This window comes from Balaenoptera musculus, chromosome 21 (genome assembly GCF_009873245.2).
Source record: "Balaenoptera musculus isolate JJ_BM4_2016_0621 chromosome 21, mBalMus1.pri.v3, whole genome shotgun sequence".
Lineage (NCBI taxonomy): Eukaryota > Metazoa > Chordata > Mammalia > Artiodactyla > Balaenopteridae > Balaenoptera > Balaenoptera musculus.
Window position 1 is genome coordinate 30139470 of NC_045805.1, and position 16785 is coordinate 30156254.

Consider the following 16785-nt stretch of genomic DNA (forward strand, 5'->3'; position numbering starts at 1 on the left):
TCAGTGGGTCAGGATGTGGATTGAGGTGAACTACACAGAGGGAACCGAGTAAGGTCCACACTCCCGCAGTCAGAGCCACCCACTGTCTTCTTCCAGTGCTGAGCCAAGCCACCTGGGTTTCCTCAGGCCACTGCCAACAGGTCTTCCTTGAGTGTCCGGTGTCTAAACTGCAGGGTCCCCCACCAAACCCCAGTATTGGGAGCCTGCACCACAGACCCCACCACGGAGAAGGACACTCGTGCTGATTCCATTTCAAAAACACTTATTTTCAGGAAATGTTTGTGCTCGCATGCAAGGAAACTTTGTGGGGTATCTGTGGCTGCCAAAGTGACATCTGGCAGGATTAACTGGATCACCAGAGCCAAACAATGAGGACTGGGAAGGCAGCAATAACTGTGAGGCCTGGGCCCATGTGGGGGCAAGATTTTGAGAATGACCACTTAAGTGACAAAATGGGATTCCCACGAACCGCAGCTCTGGTTAGTTTCTGGTCTGGAGCCAGATCCTCTCTCTGATGCAGACGTGGGAGGACGGAGCGGCAAGAGCTGCCCAGCTGCTCATCTGGGAAGTCATCCTCCAAGGGACTCTGTCCCTCGTTCTCCTCCCTTACCTGGAGGCGGCAGTCAGCGGGCAGCACCTCTCACAGCACCCCCACGTACACCTGCTCAGACCACCTGCTCAGAGCTCCTCTTTTGCCCAGCCCAGCATACCTGTTCCACCTGTCTGAAGACCCGCCGCACGTTTCCTCGAAGCACACCCCAGAGCTCTTCCTCATTCCAGCCATGCCTCAGCAACTCCTCTATCAGTACCGGGTATATGGACACGTCCTCCAGCCCCTGCGGGAACCTGTGTGGCCGCCAGCCAGCCAGCTATTGGGCCTCAGACCTGTTCCCTGGTCCTGAGTCAGAACCAAAGCCCTGTGTGTCCAGGATCCACTGAACCCCAGCCCTGGTCAGATATGGAAAATGGAGACTTGGAGAGAGTAAATGATTCACTCCTGCTCTTCATCCTTCAGAGGAAGGCCCCCAAAGCGCCTCGACTATTCGTCAAAAGTCATTGGATTGTACTGTTAAGATCTATGCCTTTCACTGAATGCAATTTTTGCCTCCATTTATAAAGAGAAGAAAAGCTTTTTAAGAACTGGGTTGACCCCCCTGCATGCACAGACCCAGCTGCAGGCAGAGAAGATGGTCAGCCCAGCCCAGACCTTGCTAAGAGTCTGCTCAGAGGCCGTGGGTCTGCTGGCACTGGATGGGTGCAGATGCTGGGCAGATGAGCTCTGTGTGGTGTTTTAGACAAATATGATGACCTAGAGTAGGGCCAAACAGACAGGAGAGCCCAGGAAGCAGACCCTGGGAGAGGGGAGATAGCAGTTGGGCCAGCACACCTGAGACTATGGTCAAGGCCATGAGGACCACAGTGTGGTGGGCACGGTGGCTGTGAAAGCCCCACTGCTGCCCAGCCAGCCCGAGACAAGCCACGGGGAAGCACTCACCGGCCAGCCCCGTCATAACCTCCGCCAGTCCCGATGAACTTGCATCCAGTGACTGCCCTGATGTGATCGAAGTGATCTGAAGAATGGGAAGTCAGCAGTGTGGGGCTTCCAGGGCAGGGGTGGGGGTGATGACTGGCCTCTGCTGATTCCCCTTTTTGCAGCCTGTAGGCCAAACAGGCCAGTTCCTTCGTGGCCTGGCACCGAGAGTATCAACTCGAGGGCCCTGAGGTTTGATCTGAAGTGATCCCAGCTGGCTCTAGACTGGACTTCAGATTTGGAGTGGAACCCAGAGCCCCCTGTTTGGGCCATTTCCCACCCAAGATTCACCCTGCCTCCCAGTCTCCTTGAGAACCTGTGGGGGCTCCTTTCCCCGGGTGTGGAGGATGAGAGAGGAACAAGAGTACAACTGATGGAGACCCCAGAGACCTAAGGAACTGTCCAGTCCCTTGGCCAGAGGTAGGGACAGTGGGCTTTAGGAGCCCCTGCAGAGGCACAGATGGGCAGCACCCGGGCTCTGTGTCTGACAGCCTCCCTGATACCCATCAGTATCGCAGTTCTGATTCCGTGGCTCCAGTTCCACATGGCACCAAGGTGCTGTGTACCGTCCATTATTGGGTTTTTGGGAGCTGTACCTATTGCCAACAGGTGGGTCAAACCACTGGGGCTCTTCTGAAGTCCTCCCCAAATTTGGACCCAGCTTCAGCTCCAAATCAGAGTTTTCAGAGAGCCCAGGGTGAGGCTCACCTGCCACAGTAGGCACGTTGGCTAACGGGTTGCACTGCAGCACCCGCACGGACAAGGGCACCATCACGATGCCACCGTTCTTCTTCTGCAGGGGCGGACCGGTGGACAGTCAGCTTGGCCCCCAGCACAGCCACCTGCCTGTTCACGCTCTCGGCCCCTGTGAGGAAGGTGTTGAGGTCAGAGTCGTCTCCTCTCTGGGTTTGTGTGAATGGAGGAGCCGCAGCCCTGGTCTGGGTGGTGTCTTGGCCCTGGGTTTCCGGGTTTGGAGGAGTATCTTACCACCTCGACCCCCACCTAGGGCTCAAGAGTTCAGGGGCTGTGGACCGTGGGTTTTGGGGGCAGAAGATATTTAACCTGGGGTTTGAGGAAATTGAGGGAGAAGAGGCTCAGGTTCAAGGGCTCCCGGTTTGAACCTCTTGCTTTAGGTTTGAGGGCCAGGGCAGTCTCTCACCAGAAGCTGCAGGATATCATCAGGAACATTCCGAGTGTTCTTGCACACACCCCGGGCAGCTGAGTGGGAGAAGGTGACAGCTGCCTGTGACACTTCTAGGGCTCACCGTGCCACAGCATCGAGACGTGGGACAAGTCCACCATCATGCCCAGGCGGTTCATTTCTGCCACCACCTTCTGCAGGGACAGGATGGGGAGAGGGCATCAGGGCTGCATTTACCTTGTGTGCATTTATCTGTAGGGAACAGGCGGGGCTGGACATTCATGTGGGGCAGGGTATGGAACCCGGGTCCTTACCTCGCCCAAGCCGGTCAGCCGACTGACATTGCTGTAGAAGGGGTGGATACCCTTTGCTGAGCTCTGTGCCCTGCAGGATGGCCAGGAGGCAGTCTGACTGGTGGCCATGACTTGGCTACAAGAGCCTAGAAAGAGGTTCTGTCGAACCGTCTACACCTGCAACTCCCTAGTGCAAGAGGAGGGACCCAAACTGGGCTGTGCCTGGCAGTAGGAGGGCCCTTCTGGGGATTCAGTCTTGTTCTGCAAACCTCCATTCCCCTCCCCACCCCAGGTTCAGGGCCGGATCCCAGGGGTAAACTTGCTTTGGGCCCCAGCGTGATCTTGGGCAGATCCCTGCCTCACTGGGCCCTTACCATCTGCACTGCGCTCACCAGGGCGTGTTCCAGGTGTGGGTGAGTGTCACGTAGCGCACACCCAGCGCACAGAAGGTACGCAAGATGGAGAGGCTACTGTCCAGTGAGTGGCCGCCCTCCACACCAATGAGGCAAGCCAACTTCCAGGTATTGTTGCGAGCTGGGGGCAGGTAGGTCAGATGATCATTTTCAGAGGCAGGGGTAGCTTACTGAAGTCCCTAGCACCTACCACCACCAGTCTGTTTACCTTTTCTTTTTGTTTTTGGCCGTGCCGCGCAGCATGAGGGCTCTTAGTTCCCCCACCGGGGATCAAACCTGAGCCCCCTGCAGTGGAAGCATGGAGTCTTAACCTCTGGACTACCAGGGAAGTCCCCCGTCTACCTTTAACTGAGGTCACAAGCTCCAGCTCAGAATAGGAGGCGCACATGAGGCGGATGAGGTCAGTTTGCTGCAGGGTGAGGCGCACAGCATCCCGTTCGTGGGTCTGGCATGGGACGTAGGCTGACCAGAACTGAGGAAAGGCCAGGGCTTGGTTTGGGCTTTGGAACTCCTTGGGCTTCTCATAGCCTCCTCAGCTGGCCCAGCACTCACTGTGCCCAGAAGTCACATGTCATGCGTTGCTTTTCCTGTGGTACTTGGATGCCCGTCAGGTTGGCTTACTGTGACCCCTGTAGCCCCCAGCATCCATGGCATGGCACTTTCTAGGTCACTATGGTAACTTAGTTCCAATGTGACTAACCTGTGGTCTCTGAGGCCCCCAAACTGCCCCACATTCCCCAGCAGCCATGGTGGCACCTTGTGTGTCCCTTTGGTACCTGGGCACCCACGAGACCGTCTTTCAGCCTGTCCAAGCTGGTCTGGCCATGGCTGAAATTGCACAGATTAACATCCTGTAGCCCATTGTGGTAAAACTGCCACAGGACCAGGGGCATGTCGTTGTGGCTGGAGGGAGGTCAAGGCAAATGGGTGGGCTCCTTAGGTCTTGGGATCAGGCAGGACACATTGCCTGGCCTGGGCCAGCCGGGGGGTCCCCCACCTCCCACTGTCACACAGACTATACTAGGAGCAGCTGAGGCCTGGGCTGAGGGCTTCCCACCAGGGAGGGGATGACAGAGAAGGGGAAGGGCATGCAGAGATGATGGAGAGGACATCCAGGGGTGGTGTGAGGGAGCCTCCCCACTAGCTCTGCGTGCTCTGGACCTCCTCCCCTGCCCAGGGCCAGGCTAGGCCCCCACCGGCCCCCACCAGCCCGCACACACTGCAGCCCCCTGTCCACAAGCGGGAAGTCCCGCCTCAGGGCCCGCGTGCGCTCCCGCGGACTTGGGGTGCTGGAGGTGCCCGGCGTGGTCTGGACGCGGGTTCCCGGCCGCAGCAGCAGACACAGCAGAGGCCGCTGGCGGAGTGCGCGGGGACCTTCGAGGCCCCCGGGCCGCAAGCTGCGCAAGGCCAGGCAGGTGGGCAGAGGCGGGTGTGAGAGGGGCGGGCGATGGGGTTGTGCCCGTCGACACAGGCCACCCAGCGGCGCGGCCTCGCGAGGGGGGCGGGGTGAGGGAGGGGATACAGAGTCACAGGGCCCTGCGAGCCGTGTGCGGAGAGCCGCGATCCGCGAAGCCCGGCAGCTCCGGGGCGGCACTGCCCTCCCGCCCCCTGCGCAGAGGCAGCTCCCGCGGGCTAAGCTGGCCTCTGCTGAGAGCCCACTCGCCTCCCGTCGCGGGTTCCCTCCGCCCCTGCGCCTCTTCCCACTCCCGCTGCTCCGAGGGGGCGCCCTAGGTTGCTCTCCCCCGCCTCTCACCTTCCTGGCCAAGCTGGGCCGCTTCTCTCAGAGGACCACCCTCAGCCCGAGGCCTCCCGGGAGCACACCTCGTCCCCATCTCCCTGCAGCCGGCCCCGCGCACTCCGAGGGCTGCGTGCGAGCATCTCTGCGGCCACACGTGCTCTGGGCTCCCGGTGTCCCGGTACGGGGCCCTGTGGGCTGGTGTGGGGGAAGAGAGAGTTTCTGGAAATGGGGGGGTAACCTTGTGAGCTCTGGATTCAGGAAGGGGCCCCCTGCCCCCGACCTTCTCTCTCCACCTACTTGACTCCCCAGCCTGCATGACCATTCTCTGGGGACTTCAACCAGCACCCGGGAACTCTCAGGAACCCCCCCCACTTCTGTCAGCCAGCCTCAGGAAAGAGCGCCCTCAGGAGCTGCTACACCTCCCCAGGGCCTGAAGAGAGGGACTTTTGGGATGTGAACTGAACACCTTCTGGGGAGAGTCACCGACCCTTTTCCTCAACAGAGCAGGAACCCAGTCAGTAGGCTATTTGAGTGGAAGGAAATGAAGTCATTTCCATGGCAGCAGAGCCCCCATCGCAGCAACCTTCCTCCCAGAGCTGCTGGCCGACCTTCTGGCCAGGATCCCTCCTACCTCAGCATGTAAGGCCTGGCCTCGTGGAGAAGTATAGGTTCTGAGGAAAGACCTGACACCTGGGTTCTGCTGCTACACTTGCCTTATCTCGTGGCCCTTGTGGCTCTAGCTTTCCCAGAAACCTCAAGGGCTAAGTGCCTGTGCTTGCTCAGAGGCCGCACGCCATTCCTCATTTCCAGCCTCAGGCCCTCCCCCTAGCTGCCTCCTCTGGGGACCCCCTCCCCCCAACATACACACACACACACACACACACACCTAGAGGGGATGTGCCTTCTCACAGAAGCTCAACCACTGAGATGCTTTAGGGACTGTGCCCCAAATCCTTCATCCCCAGCCTCTCAAGTTTTTGCTCTGATCCCTGGCACCCCCTGGAGCTGTTCCACCTTTGGAAGCTTTCCTGGGTAGCAGGAGTGCCTAGCACAGGGGTAGTGACCTAAGTGTGAGCACTGGCGACCCTAGAAGTCTGTTACAGAAAAACATTGAGCAGTAAGGGACCCCCCTGGGGCAGAAAGGGCTGGGAATAAAGGAGCATGTGAACCTCGGGGCAGGGTGCGTGCTGCTTGACTCTCCATCCTGTTCTTGCTTCAGGGAGCAGGTCTTCCTGGGTCTCTCTATCCTGCCTCCTGAGACCCCAGGCAGGAGGCTCTTTGGGAAGCCACAGATTGCTGCTTTCAGGTTCAAAAAACCCAGCTCCCCCCTGGTTTGTGGTGGTGGCCGCTGACAATGGCTCAGGGCAGGAGCCCATGTTGTAGACTGCTAAGGCTTCTCTGCACCCTGTCTCTGCTCCTGCATCCTCCTCGGCTCGCAGAGTGCAGACTTTTCTGTCTTCAGCTGACAAAGGGGCCCCTGAAGATTGAGCAGAGGAACGTCACGTTTTCTTCCAGGCCAGCTTCAGCCCTGGGATGTTCAGGGCAGACTCTCATTTCAAACGTCAGTTTCTGAGGCTCCTTGCTTATGGCCATTTAGTGTGGAAGGAGGCTCCTGGCTGAGGAAGGCTCAAACAGAACGCCGCAGGTTGTGATCTGTGGCAGTGGGCAGTAGGGGGACGGGGTGGGTCACAGCAGGAAGAGGCATTCGCTGCCTTAGGCAGTTACACCATTGCTCTCTCTTCAGAATGGCTCAGCCAGCAGGATTCTGTGGGGTCTACCTCCTGGCACCGTGCTCCAATCGCCGGATTTTGGGTCTGGGGCAACCCAGATCTTTGTCTGACTCTTCCGGAGCGCGCTTTCTCTTGGGAGCACGTTTGGGGACTGGCTTCTCTGCTTCCACCTTTGCTGGCGTGGCCAAAGGAACTGCTGCTGCAAAGAAAATCAGAACTGATCAGTCACTTCTGCTGTACACAGTCTCCTGCCAGAATTTCCCTCTCATGTCTCTCCCAGTTTCTGGCTGAAGACCTTTAATCTACTTGACATCCAGAACACAGCCTTGGCCCATCGCCTCTATGAGTCCCTAGAGAAGGGACACTGGTTCTAAAAGTGTTTTGTGCAGGAGAGCAGGGGGAGAGCAGAGGGACTCTGCCTGGCCCCTCACACCTGGGCCTCCCCACCCATGCCCTAGTCTAGCAGACATCCCACGTGGGGCGTGCCGGTGGGCTGGCACAGCCCCAGGGGCCCCAGGAGGGCAAGAGAGACCCACATTCTGAGATTGGCTTGAGAGGCAAGATTAACGTAAGAGACAGCTAGGTTGTACGGCACTGACCCTAAGAGGCAGAGATTTGTGTGGACTGGGGAATCAGGGAAGGCTCCTTGGCAGTGGGCCTGAAGGACAAGTGAGATTTGGACCCATGGGGAAGAGAGGGAAGACGTTCCAGTTGGGAAGAATAAAAGCAAAGACACACTCTCCTCGCCCTTGTCCTGCCCCAAATATAAATTCATAGAACCCTCACATTTTCACAACTGAGGACTGAAGAAAAGCAAGAGGTGAAGGGGCCTACCCAGTGTTACACAGGTAGTGGAGAGGTGTTCTGCTCAATGGTTAGGTTCATGTTGGGGCTCCGGATTTACAGCTGATAGGAATGTGAGGACAAGCTCATGCCATTTCAAACATTTCCAAGGGATACTGAGAGAGATGTTAAAGGTGCAAAATGAGGGTGCTGAATGACCTCACAAAGTGGGAATGGTGGGCCCATTTTCATATGAAATTCAAAACAAGTTCATGACCAAAGGACATAATACAAAATGACAACATAATCATTACACTCCCCTCTCCCCTAGAAGTAAAAATCATTATAATCCTCCCTCTCTCCACCATGAAAGGATGAGATAAAGGCTCAGCAGCAGCCCCCGTGAAACACACGGTCACCACTGTGAAGAGGTGTTACTAAGACGATTTGGTCCGACTCAGAGAAGGAAAGAGACAACTCTGCCCTTAGCCTGATCAGGCCCACAGGAAGGAAGCACACTGGGGGCAGCCTTTGAGAGTGTGGCAATGCGAGAGAACCTTCTTTAGGAGGGGACTCCCTGTTGCCGACCTTGAAAAAGCAAGGATGGGACATTCGTTTACTGGGGCTGTTGCAGAGGGGATGTGCCCAGGAGGTAGAGACTGCTTGGACTACTATTTTAGAGGTTGGGCCACCCTGGTTGAGAACCACAGCACCTTGTATTCCTAAACTGCTTGAATGAGCGGGTGCACGTTAGGACAGACGAAGTCAGGCCTCACTGGAGCAGACTGCCTTTGGGAGTGGTAGAAGGTAAAATGGGAAGGGGAATGCTCTGGAGGAGGTTTGTCATGGCAGGTGGGCCAGCACGAGACCATCCAGATTCTCCAAGGCTCCAGAGATGACTTGGCTGGGAGCATCCCTCTGATGTGGTGCGGGGACTCCTACCTTAACAGGACCTGGCTGGGCAACTGCGGGAGGCAGAAGAAATGGTTTATTAACTTAGGAGAGCGAGAGACTCACCTGGGGGGTTCTACAAAACCACTTCAAAAGACTTGTACCTGGATTCTTGAGCCAACCCTCAGAAAACTTATCTAGATCTGGAGTAGGGCTCTGGAAGCTGCACTTTTAATAAGCTTCCTGGGCAGTCCCACCACAGTGGTCCATGGATAGAGTGACCAAAGTATTGTGTATTCTCGGTTGCTTTTGGAAGTCAAAGTGGGCAATAGTGAAAAACTGCAGCAGGCATACGTATAAACAGGGAATAGTCAAGGCAAACAGAGGGGTAGAGTTATTCTATGCATGAATCAGATTTGAGGAAAGCTAGCCTGGTGGTTAAAGAACACAACCCTTGGGACAGACAGACCAGATTCTGTCCTACTTACTTGTGTGATTTTGACCAAGTTCTTTTATCCTTCTGACTGTTTCTTCATATGGAAAAGAGCTATGGCTGTACACTTAGCACAATATTCTCTTTTGGCAAAGGTTGCTCTGGGTCCATTTGTGTTCTCTGCAACTTAATCCTTTCCGGTGCGCAAGCATTTTTAAGTTGTTTGGTGAAGTATTACATTTGACTTTCAACTGTTCATTACTTTGGGCAAAGCTTATATAATGCTGCAGAGACTAGAACCTATGCAGAGATAGTGAGAGGATGTGATAAGCTTATTCTGCCGGTTTATAAAAAAATTTAACCTTTTCTTCTCTTCCTCCGCCTGCCACCAAGAGATGAGAAAGAAGGCAGAGCCTGGAAATGCACACCAAGCGATACTTCTGTGTCAGTTTGCCTTTTATTCCTCTGCCAGTACTTCCCAGAGAGATCTCACCAAAAGTGCCTAAGCTTGCCATGGCCATTGTTGTGAAGAACATTTCTCTCTATTGCTAGTCACATCCCCTTTTCCTTCTCCTGGGCGCTTAATGGATGTTTGGGGGCAGGAAATAAAATTTAAACTAAAACATCAAAAAAAAAAAACAAAAGAAAGATGAGCTCAAGTAGGCGTTATTGTGGTCCAGATAAGGTTTGGTTCATTCATTCCCTCGATTAGCATTTATCCCCCTTTGTGCCAGGCATGCGGGGAGAGAGAGAAATGTCTTCAAAGAGTCTGTGGTTGTATGGGGGAGGGAGCTGTGGAAATCTGTCATTTAGAAACAGCATGGAAGTGCTAGGGAAAAATTGTTTTGTTCATTTATCTCTCACTCGTCCGTTCACCCATAGCAACTACAAAGGGTTTCACGCGGAGGAACTGGATGCCCTGAACTTGACATTCTCGTGGGGGAAACAACAATGTAAAGCACCAGCAGTGGTAAGTCACCAGTAGTGATTTCAAGCCAGAAGGAACCACTCACCAATGGAGAGAGGCACAGGGTGAGCAGTGACTTGCAGAAAGGAGGGGGTATTCATTCCAACTGCTGAGTTCAAGTTCATCTGGGTGGTTGTGTGGTTCGTGCTTACTGCATCTGTTTTTGGAACGTGGCTCCACCCTCCAAGAAGGGTGAGGATGATCACCCTTCTTTCCTCCTGCTGTGCCCCAGGGTCACCCAGCGAGTGTCTGCAGGGATGATCTGCTCTGTACTGGCTTTTCAGTCCCACTCCCGGGAGAAGAGAGACGAAGCTGTGTCTCCACCGCAGCTTGGCCTGATTCAGTCACTGGGTGAAAAGGTGGGAAGAAGGTCAAGTTCATGAGAACTGATACACTGCAGAGTCATTTAGTCCTGAAGTACCAGTTCTGGTTGCTGGTGAGTTGCTAAATCCAGAGACCTGAATGTAATTCCTCCAGAGCCACTGAGACATCCCTTCCAGGCCCATGGCAGGCTGTAGGGGTGCTGACTTTTCTCAGTGCTAAGGAGCAGCCGTCTTCCACTGAGAGAGGACTCTGTGTCAGCAGGAGCAGAACCACGCCAGGCACCGAAGAAGGTTCTGCATCCCAGCATCTCCCAACACAGTGATAGATAAACGGGTAGAAGATGCGACAGGGCATTCACCATAGAACAGAAGCTTATCCCCAATAAATATGGAAAGATGTTCAACTTCACTACCTAACAAAGAAACGCAAGTTATAAATCTATTTCTTTTTTGCTCATCTAATTGGTAGAAAGTTTTAAGAATGCACAAAATTTGCTGCTAAGGATGTAAGGAAAAGACCGTTTTCGTCTGTTGCTGCTGATGGGGATGGAAATGAGTGCGAACCCTCTGGAGGGTAATTTGGCAATTTGTGTATCAACAGCCTTAAAATGTTCATACACTTTGAGCCAGTAATTTTGCTTTTAGGATCTTATCCTAAGGTGAAAGTCAAATTTATGTACAAGACTTATGTTCAAGAATATTCATCTCAGCCAGTAGTGTAATGGACAAAATATTAGAAGCTACCTAAAAATCCCACAATAGGGGGTTGGTTAAATAACGGATGGCCCAACTTAAGAATGGAGAATAAAGACGCAGACGTAGAAAGTGGACTTGAGGACACAGGGAAGGGGAAGGGGAAGCTGGGACGAAGTGAGAGAGTGGCATGGACTTATATATACTACCAAATGTAAAATAGGTAGCTAGTGGGAAGCAGCCGCGTAGCACAGGGAGATCAGCTTGGTGCTTTGTGACCACCTAGAGGGGTGGGATAAGGAGGGTAGGAGGGAGACGCAAGAGGCAGGAGATATGGGGATATATGTGTATGTATAGCTGATTCACATTGTTATAAAGCAGAAACTAACACACCATTGTAAAGCAATTATACTCCAATAAAGATGTTTTTTTAAAAAAAGGATGGAAAACAGTTCATTCCTTAAAAATGATTTTCTCCAAGAATATTTAATGGTGGGAAGATGTAGTGTAAAAGCAGGGCACAAAATACTAGATGGAGTATTTCATTTTGTTAAAATTTTAATAATACAAGTGCAGAAAAAGTGATTAAAATAACAGTACTGATTTGACTACGGGACATTTTTTTCTTTAAATTTTTCTGTATTTGGTGTTATAAAGCATCATATATCCTCTCGGAGTCTCAGTTTATGTTCTGTGAAGTGGGACTCATCACATCTACACTGCAGTGCGCTCGGGCAGAGCAGCACAATATTTGAAAGTGCCCTTGACAATGACCAGCCCATTGTAATACTCCAGGAATGGTTATAATATCATTGCCAATGACACATCCATAGTCCGGATATTATCCGTAACGATTACTAAGGTTGTTTATCTCCCTCCACTTTTACTAAGAAAAGGATTAATTGAAGACTCTAAGTCATTTTTACTGAGGTTATTATTATTATTTTTTTCAAAATACTAATTGTAAAGTTTGCAGTGGATATATAGGTGTTCAACTTTTTTCCAGATTGTATGTTTTTGGTTTTTTAAAAAATTTTTTATTTATTATTTATTTATTATTTTTATTTTTGGCTGTGTTGGGTCTTCGTTTCTGTGTGAGGGCTTTCTCCAGTTGCGGCGAGTGGGGGCCACTCTTCATCGCGGTGCGCGGGCCTCTCACTATCGCGGCCTCTCTTGTTGCGGAGCAGAGGCTCCAGACGCTCAGGCTCAGTAGTTGTGGCTCACGGGCCCAGTTGCTCCGCGGCATGTGGGATCTTCCCAGACCAGGGTTCGAACCCGTGTCCCCTGCATTGGCAGGCAGATTCTCAACCACTGCGCCACCAGGGAAGCCCCTTTACTGAGGTTCTTAATACTCACCTTCCTCACAAGGGTGGACAAAACTCTCAGCTTTTTGTATTGAGTGCAAATGTCTCTATTCTTGCCCATTTCAGAGTCCTCCTCACTCAAAATCTAGGTTTTGTCGATCTTTAGTCTCCTGTCTCTCGTCTTATCTCAGATTATTCTGTGGTAAGATGGTGCAAACTATGTATTTACTAACTGGAGAGAATTCAAGTCCCCGGAGCTGTTGTAGCTCAAAATTCTGTTTTAAGTGGAGTCATTTTCTGTGCTTTCCTTTCATGCTGTCTGCAAAATGCCTGTTTCTGTCCTCCTTGAGATCCAGGTTTACAGCGCTCTCCTTTTTCTCATTCTGGGGTCTCTATGTTTGTGGCATCTCTGAGGGCCCATGTTCTGTTGAGGCTAAATTTGATACCTGGGCGGGGGTGGGGGAAGCAACTTCCAGATGGGTCAGCCTAGAAAAGGATCCCCCATTGTGTAGAAATTTAAAAACAGGCAAAATACCTGTCCTATCAGACACTATGATTTGCCCCCTCTGTCTGACGCAGCCCAGAGCTTCGTCATTTAATTCACACCTATCTACTGTGGAGGCCCAGCCAACAAGATCATTTTGGAGCCCTGAGTGGGTGCCCAGAATGGACGGGAGGGCTGAGGTAACCAGAACTCTGCCTTTTTTATGGACAGGTGTTAGGGCATCTTCTTTTCAAAGTGACACATTCCCAACCCATCCAACTCACGTAGAGGAAAAAAACCACTGTCACCAGCCAAAGGGAGAAAAACATGGGGCTGCAGAGGAAGAGGGATCTTGTGGGGACTCTTGTATTATTCATCCACGTGCAAGTATGAGCTCCAGATTTGATAAGACATGCAGTCTGATCAAAAGTCATGCAATTAATGATTTCTTTCAAAAATCAAAGAACTCTTTGATTCTTCATTTTCATGTAACTTTGACCTCTTTTCTTTCCATGTCATGAAAGAGGCCTTGACTAAGCTAAACATGCTCTCTCTCCGTGCCTGCAATGTAGCAGAAAGCATCCTCAGTTACCTTCACAGGCAGTGGAGAACTCCTTAATTTTTCTCTGATGACAAGAGCTCCCTTTGAGCCTGGGCCAGAGGTGAGCAAGATTCTGATTCTGGAAAGATGTAGAAAAATGAAGTTCCTTTTGCCAGAGGTTCTGGGTGAGCATTGTTGATGTGTGACTATTAGTAGTCTTGCCCTCCTTCCACCTATTCTTCCTTTTCTGCATGGTGGACTGTCCTTTAGTTTTGGGGGTACAGTATTGGGGAAAAAACGAAGGGGAGGCTAGAGGTAAGTAGGCTAGTGGTGGGGATTTTGTGCAAGAATATTTGAAGGAGGAAGTGTGGGAGCAAGTGCTGTGGTAAGACGGGAAAGGGAGAATTAAAAAAAAAAATCTGTGATCCATAAATCCCCTTCAAAGACTCTAAGCAAAGTACTTAAATGATTTTACAATTACTTTTTGGTTACTACTCTGCAGTATAAAAAACAATAAGTTCACTTTTTATCGTATCCCCATGTCATTAGCATCATTTTAAAGACGTGTCTTAATGGCTGTATCGTGTACCGTCCTTTATTTAACCAGCTCCCTTTTTTGGACAGTTAATTCAGTTATTTTGTTGTTTTTATATATATATATCTATATCTATATATATAGATATAGATATAGATATAGATATAAATCTATCTATCTATATATATATATATATGGTGGATATTTTTGTTTGTAATTCTGATTATGTCATTTTGTCAGTCAGGATAATTGATGGTAGCTGTACTAACAAACAACCTAAAACCTCAGTGGCTTAGCAGGTGTTGACTGAAAAAAATGCACAACTAAAAGTTGAGAATCATCTTTTTTTTGGTGGACTTGCTGAGGACTTAAGCCCGGGAGGAAGTGTCAGATCGCTCTGAGAGATTGCACTGAAGAGGGAAGGGAGGAACCAGGACATATAGGAGTTTTGCAAAAACAAAACAAAACAAAACATAAAACCCCAAAACAACCAGGTAGTCGGAACATGAAAAGATTACTGTTAATTAAAGAAAAACCAGACATCTCAAGTTAATGAATGTAGCATTCTTCTATGTATGGGAAGAGGCAGGAGTCTGGGCTCATTGGAATCCTTCCTTTGATGTGCATTTGAACTATCTAGAGCCAGCATCCTGCTTTTCTCCATCCTGAGTCCCCTCCGGGTGCACCATCGGGGATGGCTGCCATGGCTGATGATGGCTGACGGCTGCAACACTCTGTTGACTGACAGGGCAGGCGACATTCTTCATCCATACAGGTTCAAGTTTTCTTTCTTGCTCGATTTACTGGCTAGGGTTGGAGTGGGAGACTCTGCTCTTTGCAGATGTGAGGGACTCAGGGTCCTTCAACATTGTGGCGTCACCTTCCTCAGGTCCTCAGAGCCCCGCGCTGGAAGCAGGGAGCTTGGAGAAGGCACGCACGCTCTTGGCCTCTTCTGCCCAGAGAGGACAGAGCCACTTCTGCGCATGGTCCACTGGTCAGGGCTCGTCCCAGGGCCCCACCCAGAGGCAAGGGGGCTGTCGAAGGGAATCTGGATGCAGCAAAGAGAAAGGGCCAATGGGTATTGATTAACAACTAGCCAAGGTCCTACCTACCTACCAATTCACTGTCAGATCTTTAGAATACAAAGGGTTACATTCCTGCAATCCTCCTCTAATTCGAGACAATTCTCCATTCATATTCTCTTTTGCTTAGAGCAACCTTGAGCTGGGTCTTCCCAGGCTCTTCTTTCTACCCCTACAGGCTGTGGTCTCCTCGGAAGCTTTGGTGGGATGCAGGCACCATCTGGGAGAAGGCGCCTCGGAACTCACATGCCCGCGTTGCCCAGGACCCCAATTCCTTCCACCTCTCGGATGCTGCTTTCTTTTCCCAGGGACAGAGCCAAGCTGTAATTGACTCCTTGGGCATTTCAAAGTCCCTGATCCCAAGACTGAAGGATGACTCCCTGCTGTTGTGAAAGGTTACCAAATTATCAGGACCTCTGATTGGGAGGGACAGTGGGAAGAGGGGAGGTGGTGTCAGGGGAAAGGCACTGACGTTTCAAACTCAACTGGCGACTCCAGCCCCTGGTAATGGCTTTAGTAACTTCACAGCTAATCCCTGTGATTGAGCATCAGGACCATTGAATGGTAATTGAGTTGAAAAGCTTCCCCCTCATGTGCTAAAACTCTCAGGCAGTAAAAGGCTTCTGACCATGTCTGGAGTTGCGTGCTGGGGACAATGTGGTGGGTTGCCTCTGGCTACACTTAACTGCTGTTCGTCTTCCCGGCTTGACGGGGTAGGGTTGCTGTACATACACAGACTTTAAAATTATTTTTAAATTTTTTTAAACTGAAGAATGGTTGATTTACATTGTTGGTGGTTTCAGGTGTACATCAAAGTGATTCAGTTATGCATACACACATACATACGTATACATACATACATATATATATTCTTTTCCAGATTCTTTTTCATTATCGTTTATTGCAAGATATTGAGTAATATTGAGCACAGTAATACTGTGCTCTACAGTAGGACCCTGTTGTTCATCTATTTTACATATATCATATATCTGTGTGTCTCTGTTAATCCCACACTCCTAATTTATCCCTCCCCTCACCCTTTCCCCTTCGGTAACCGAAATTTTCTTTTCTGTGTCTGTGGGTCTATTTCTCAAACAGACTTCTTTTTTTTTTTTTTAAGCAGATTGCACCTTGCTGTGGCTGGATCAATAACTCTGGAGTGAGCTGTTTGCCCTCAAAACTGCTGGGGCCGCAGCCATGGAGCTGCAGGATCCCAACGGGGTCCTGACGTCCATCTGCTCTGTTTTTTTCAGGTGCGCTGAATCGACAGTCCTGAGTTTTGAAGTTTTCCTGGAGGGGACTTGAGGGGATTTCTCCAGGATCGATGCAACTCCTTTTGTGGTGCTTCAGTGCTTCCACCATGAAGCGCTCATTTCCCTATGCACGTCCCCCCGCCCCACCCCACTGTTTCCTTTACTCTCTCTCCTCCCACCCCCAATTCCCAGAAGAAGATCTAGGAATCAGGTCCAAACATAAGATCTTTGGAGAATCCTTGTGTGTGTTTTTTAAAATTTTTATTGGCGTATAGTTGATTTACAATGTTGTGTTAGTTCCGGGTGTACAGCAAAGTGAATCAGTTATACATATACATATAATCCACTCTGTTTTAGATTCTTTTCCCATACAGGTCATTACAGAGTACTGAGTAGAGTTCCCTGTGCTATACAGTAGGTCCTGATTAGTAATCTATTTTATATGTAGTGTTGTGTATATGTCAATCCCAATCTCCCAATTTATCCCTCTCCCCTCCCCACTTTCCCCCCCTGGTAACCATAAGTTTGTTTTCTACATCTGTGACTCTATTTCGAATCCTTGTGTTTTACTCTAGTCCTGAAACTAGATAAAGTGAGCATGACCTTGGGAGCAGGTACCCACAGCCAGAGACCTGGAGTTTCTGACATCT

The 16785-nt window shown here is 50.8% G+C and overlaps 1 protein-coding gene and 1 long non-coding RNA gene across 2 annotated transcripts; one reads left to right on the forward strand and one right to left on the reverse strand.

The window, feature by feature from the left end:
* Positions 1–276: 276 nt before the first annotated feature.
* On the reverse strand, positions 277–5256 carry LOC118887814 (dipeptidase 2-like). The gene is given in 12 exon segments (XM_036838633.1): positions 277–610; positions 711–846; positions 1496–1571; positions 2240–2324; positions 2691–2812; positions 2815–2866; positions 2987–3056; positions 3358–3499; positions 3721–3850; positions 4155–4281; positions 4605–5152; positions 5200–5256. Coding segments are annotated over 12 exon segments (1803 nt in total). The 3' UTR covers positions 277–352.
* A 9118-nt stretch (positions 5257–14374) lies between these two features.
* LOC118887900 lies at positions 14375–16374 on the forward strand. The gene is made up of 2 exons (XR_005018197.1): positions 14375–15277; positions 16006–16374. It is a non-coding gene; the product is annotated as an uncharacterized LOC118887900 (long non-coding RNA).
* The last annotated feature ends 411 nt before the right edge of the window (positions 16375–16785 follow it).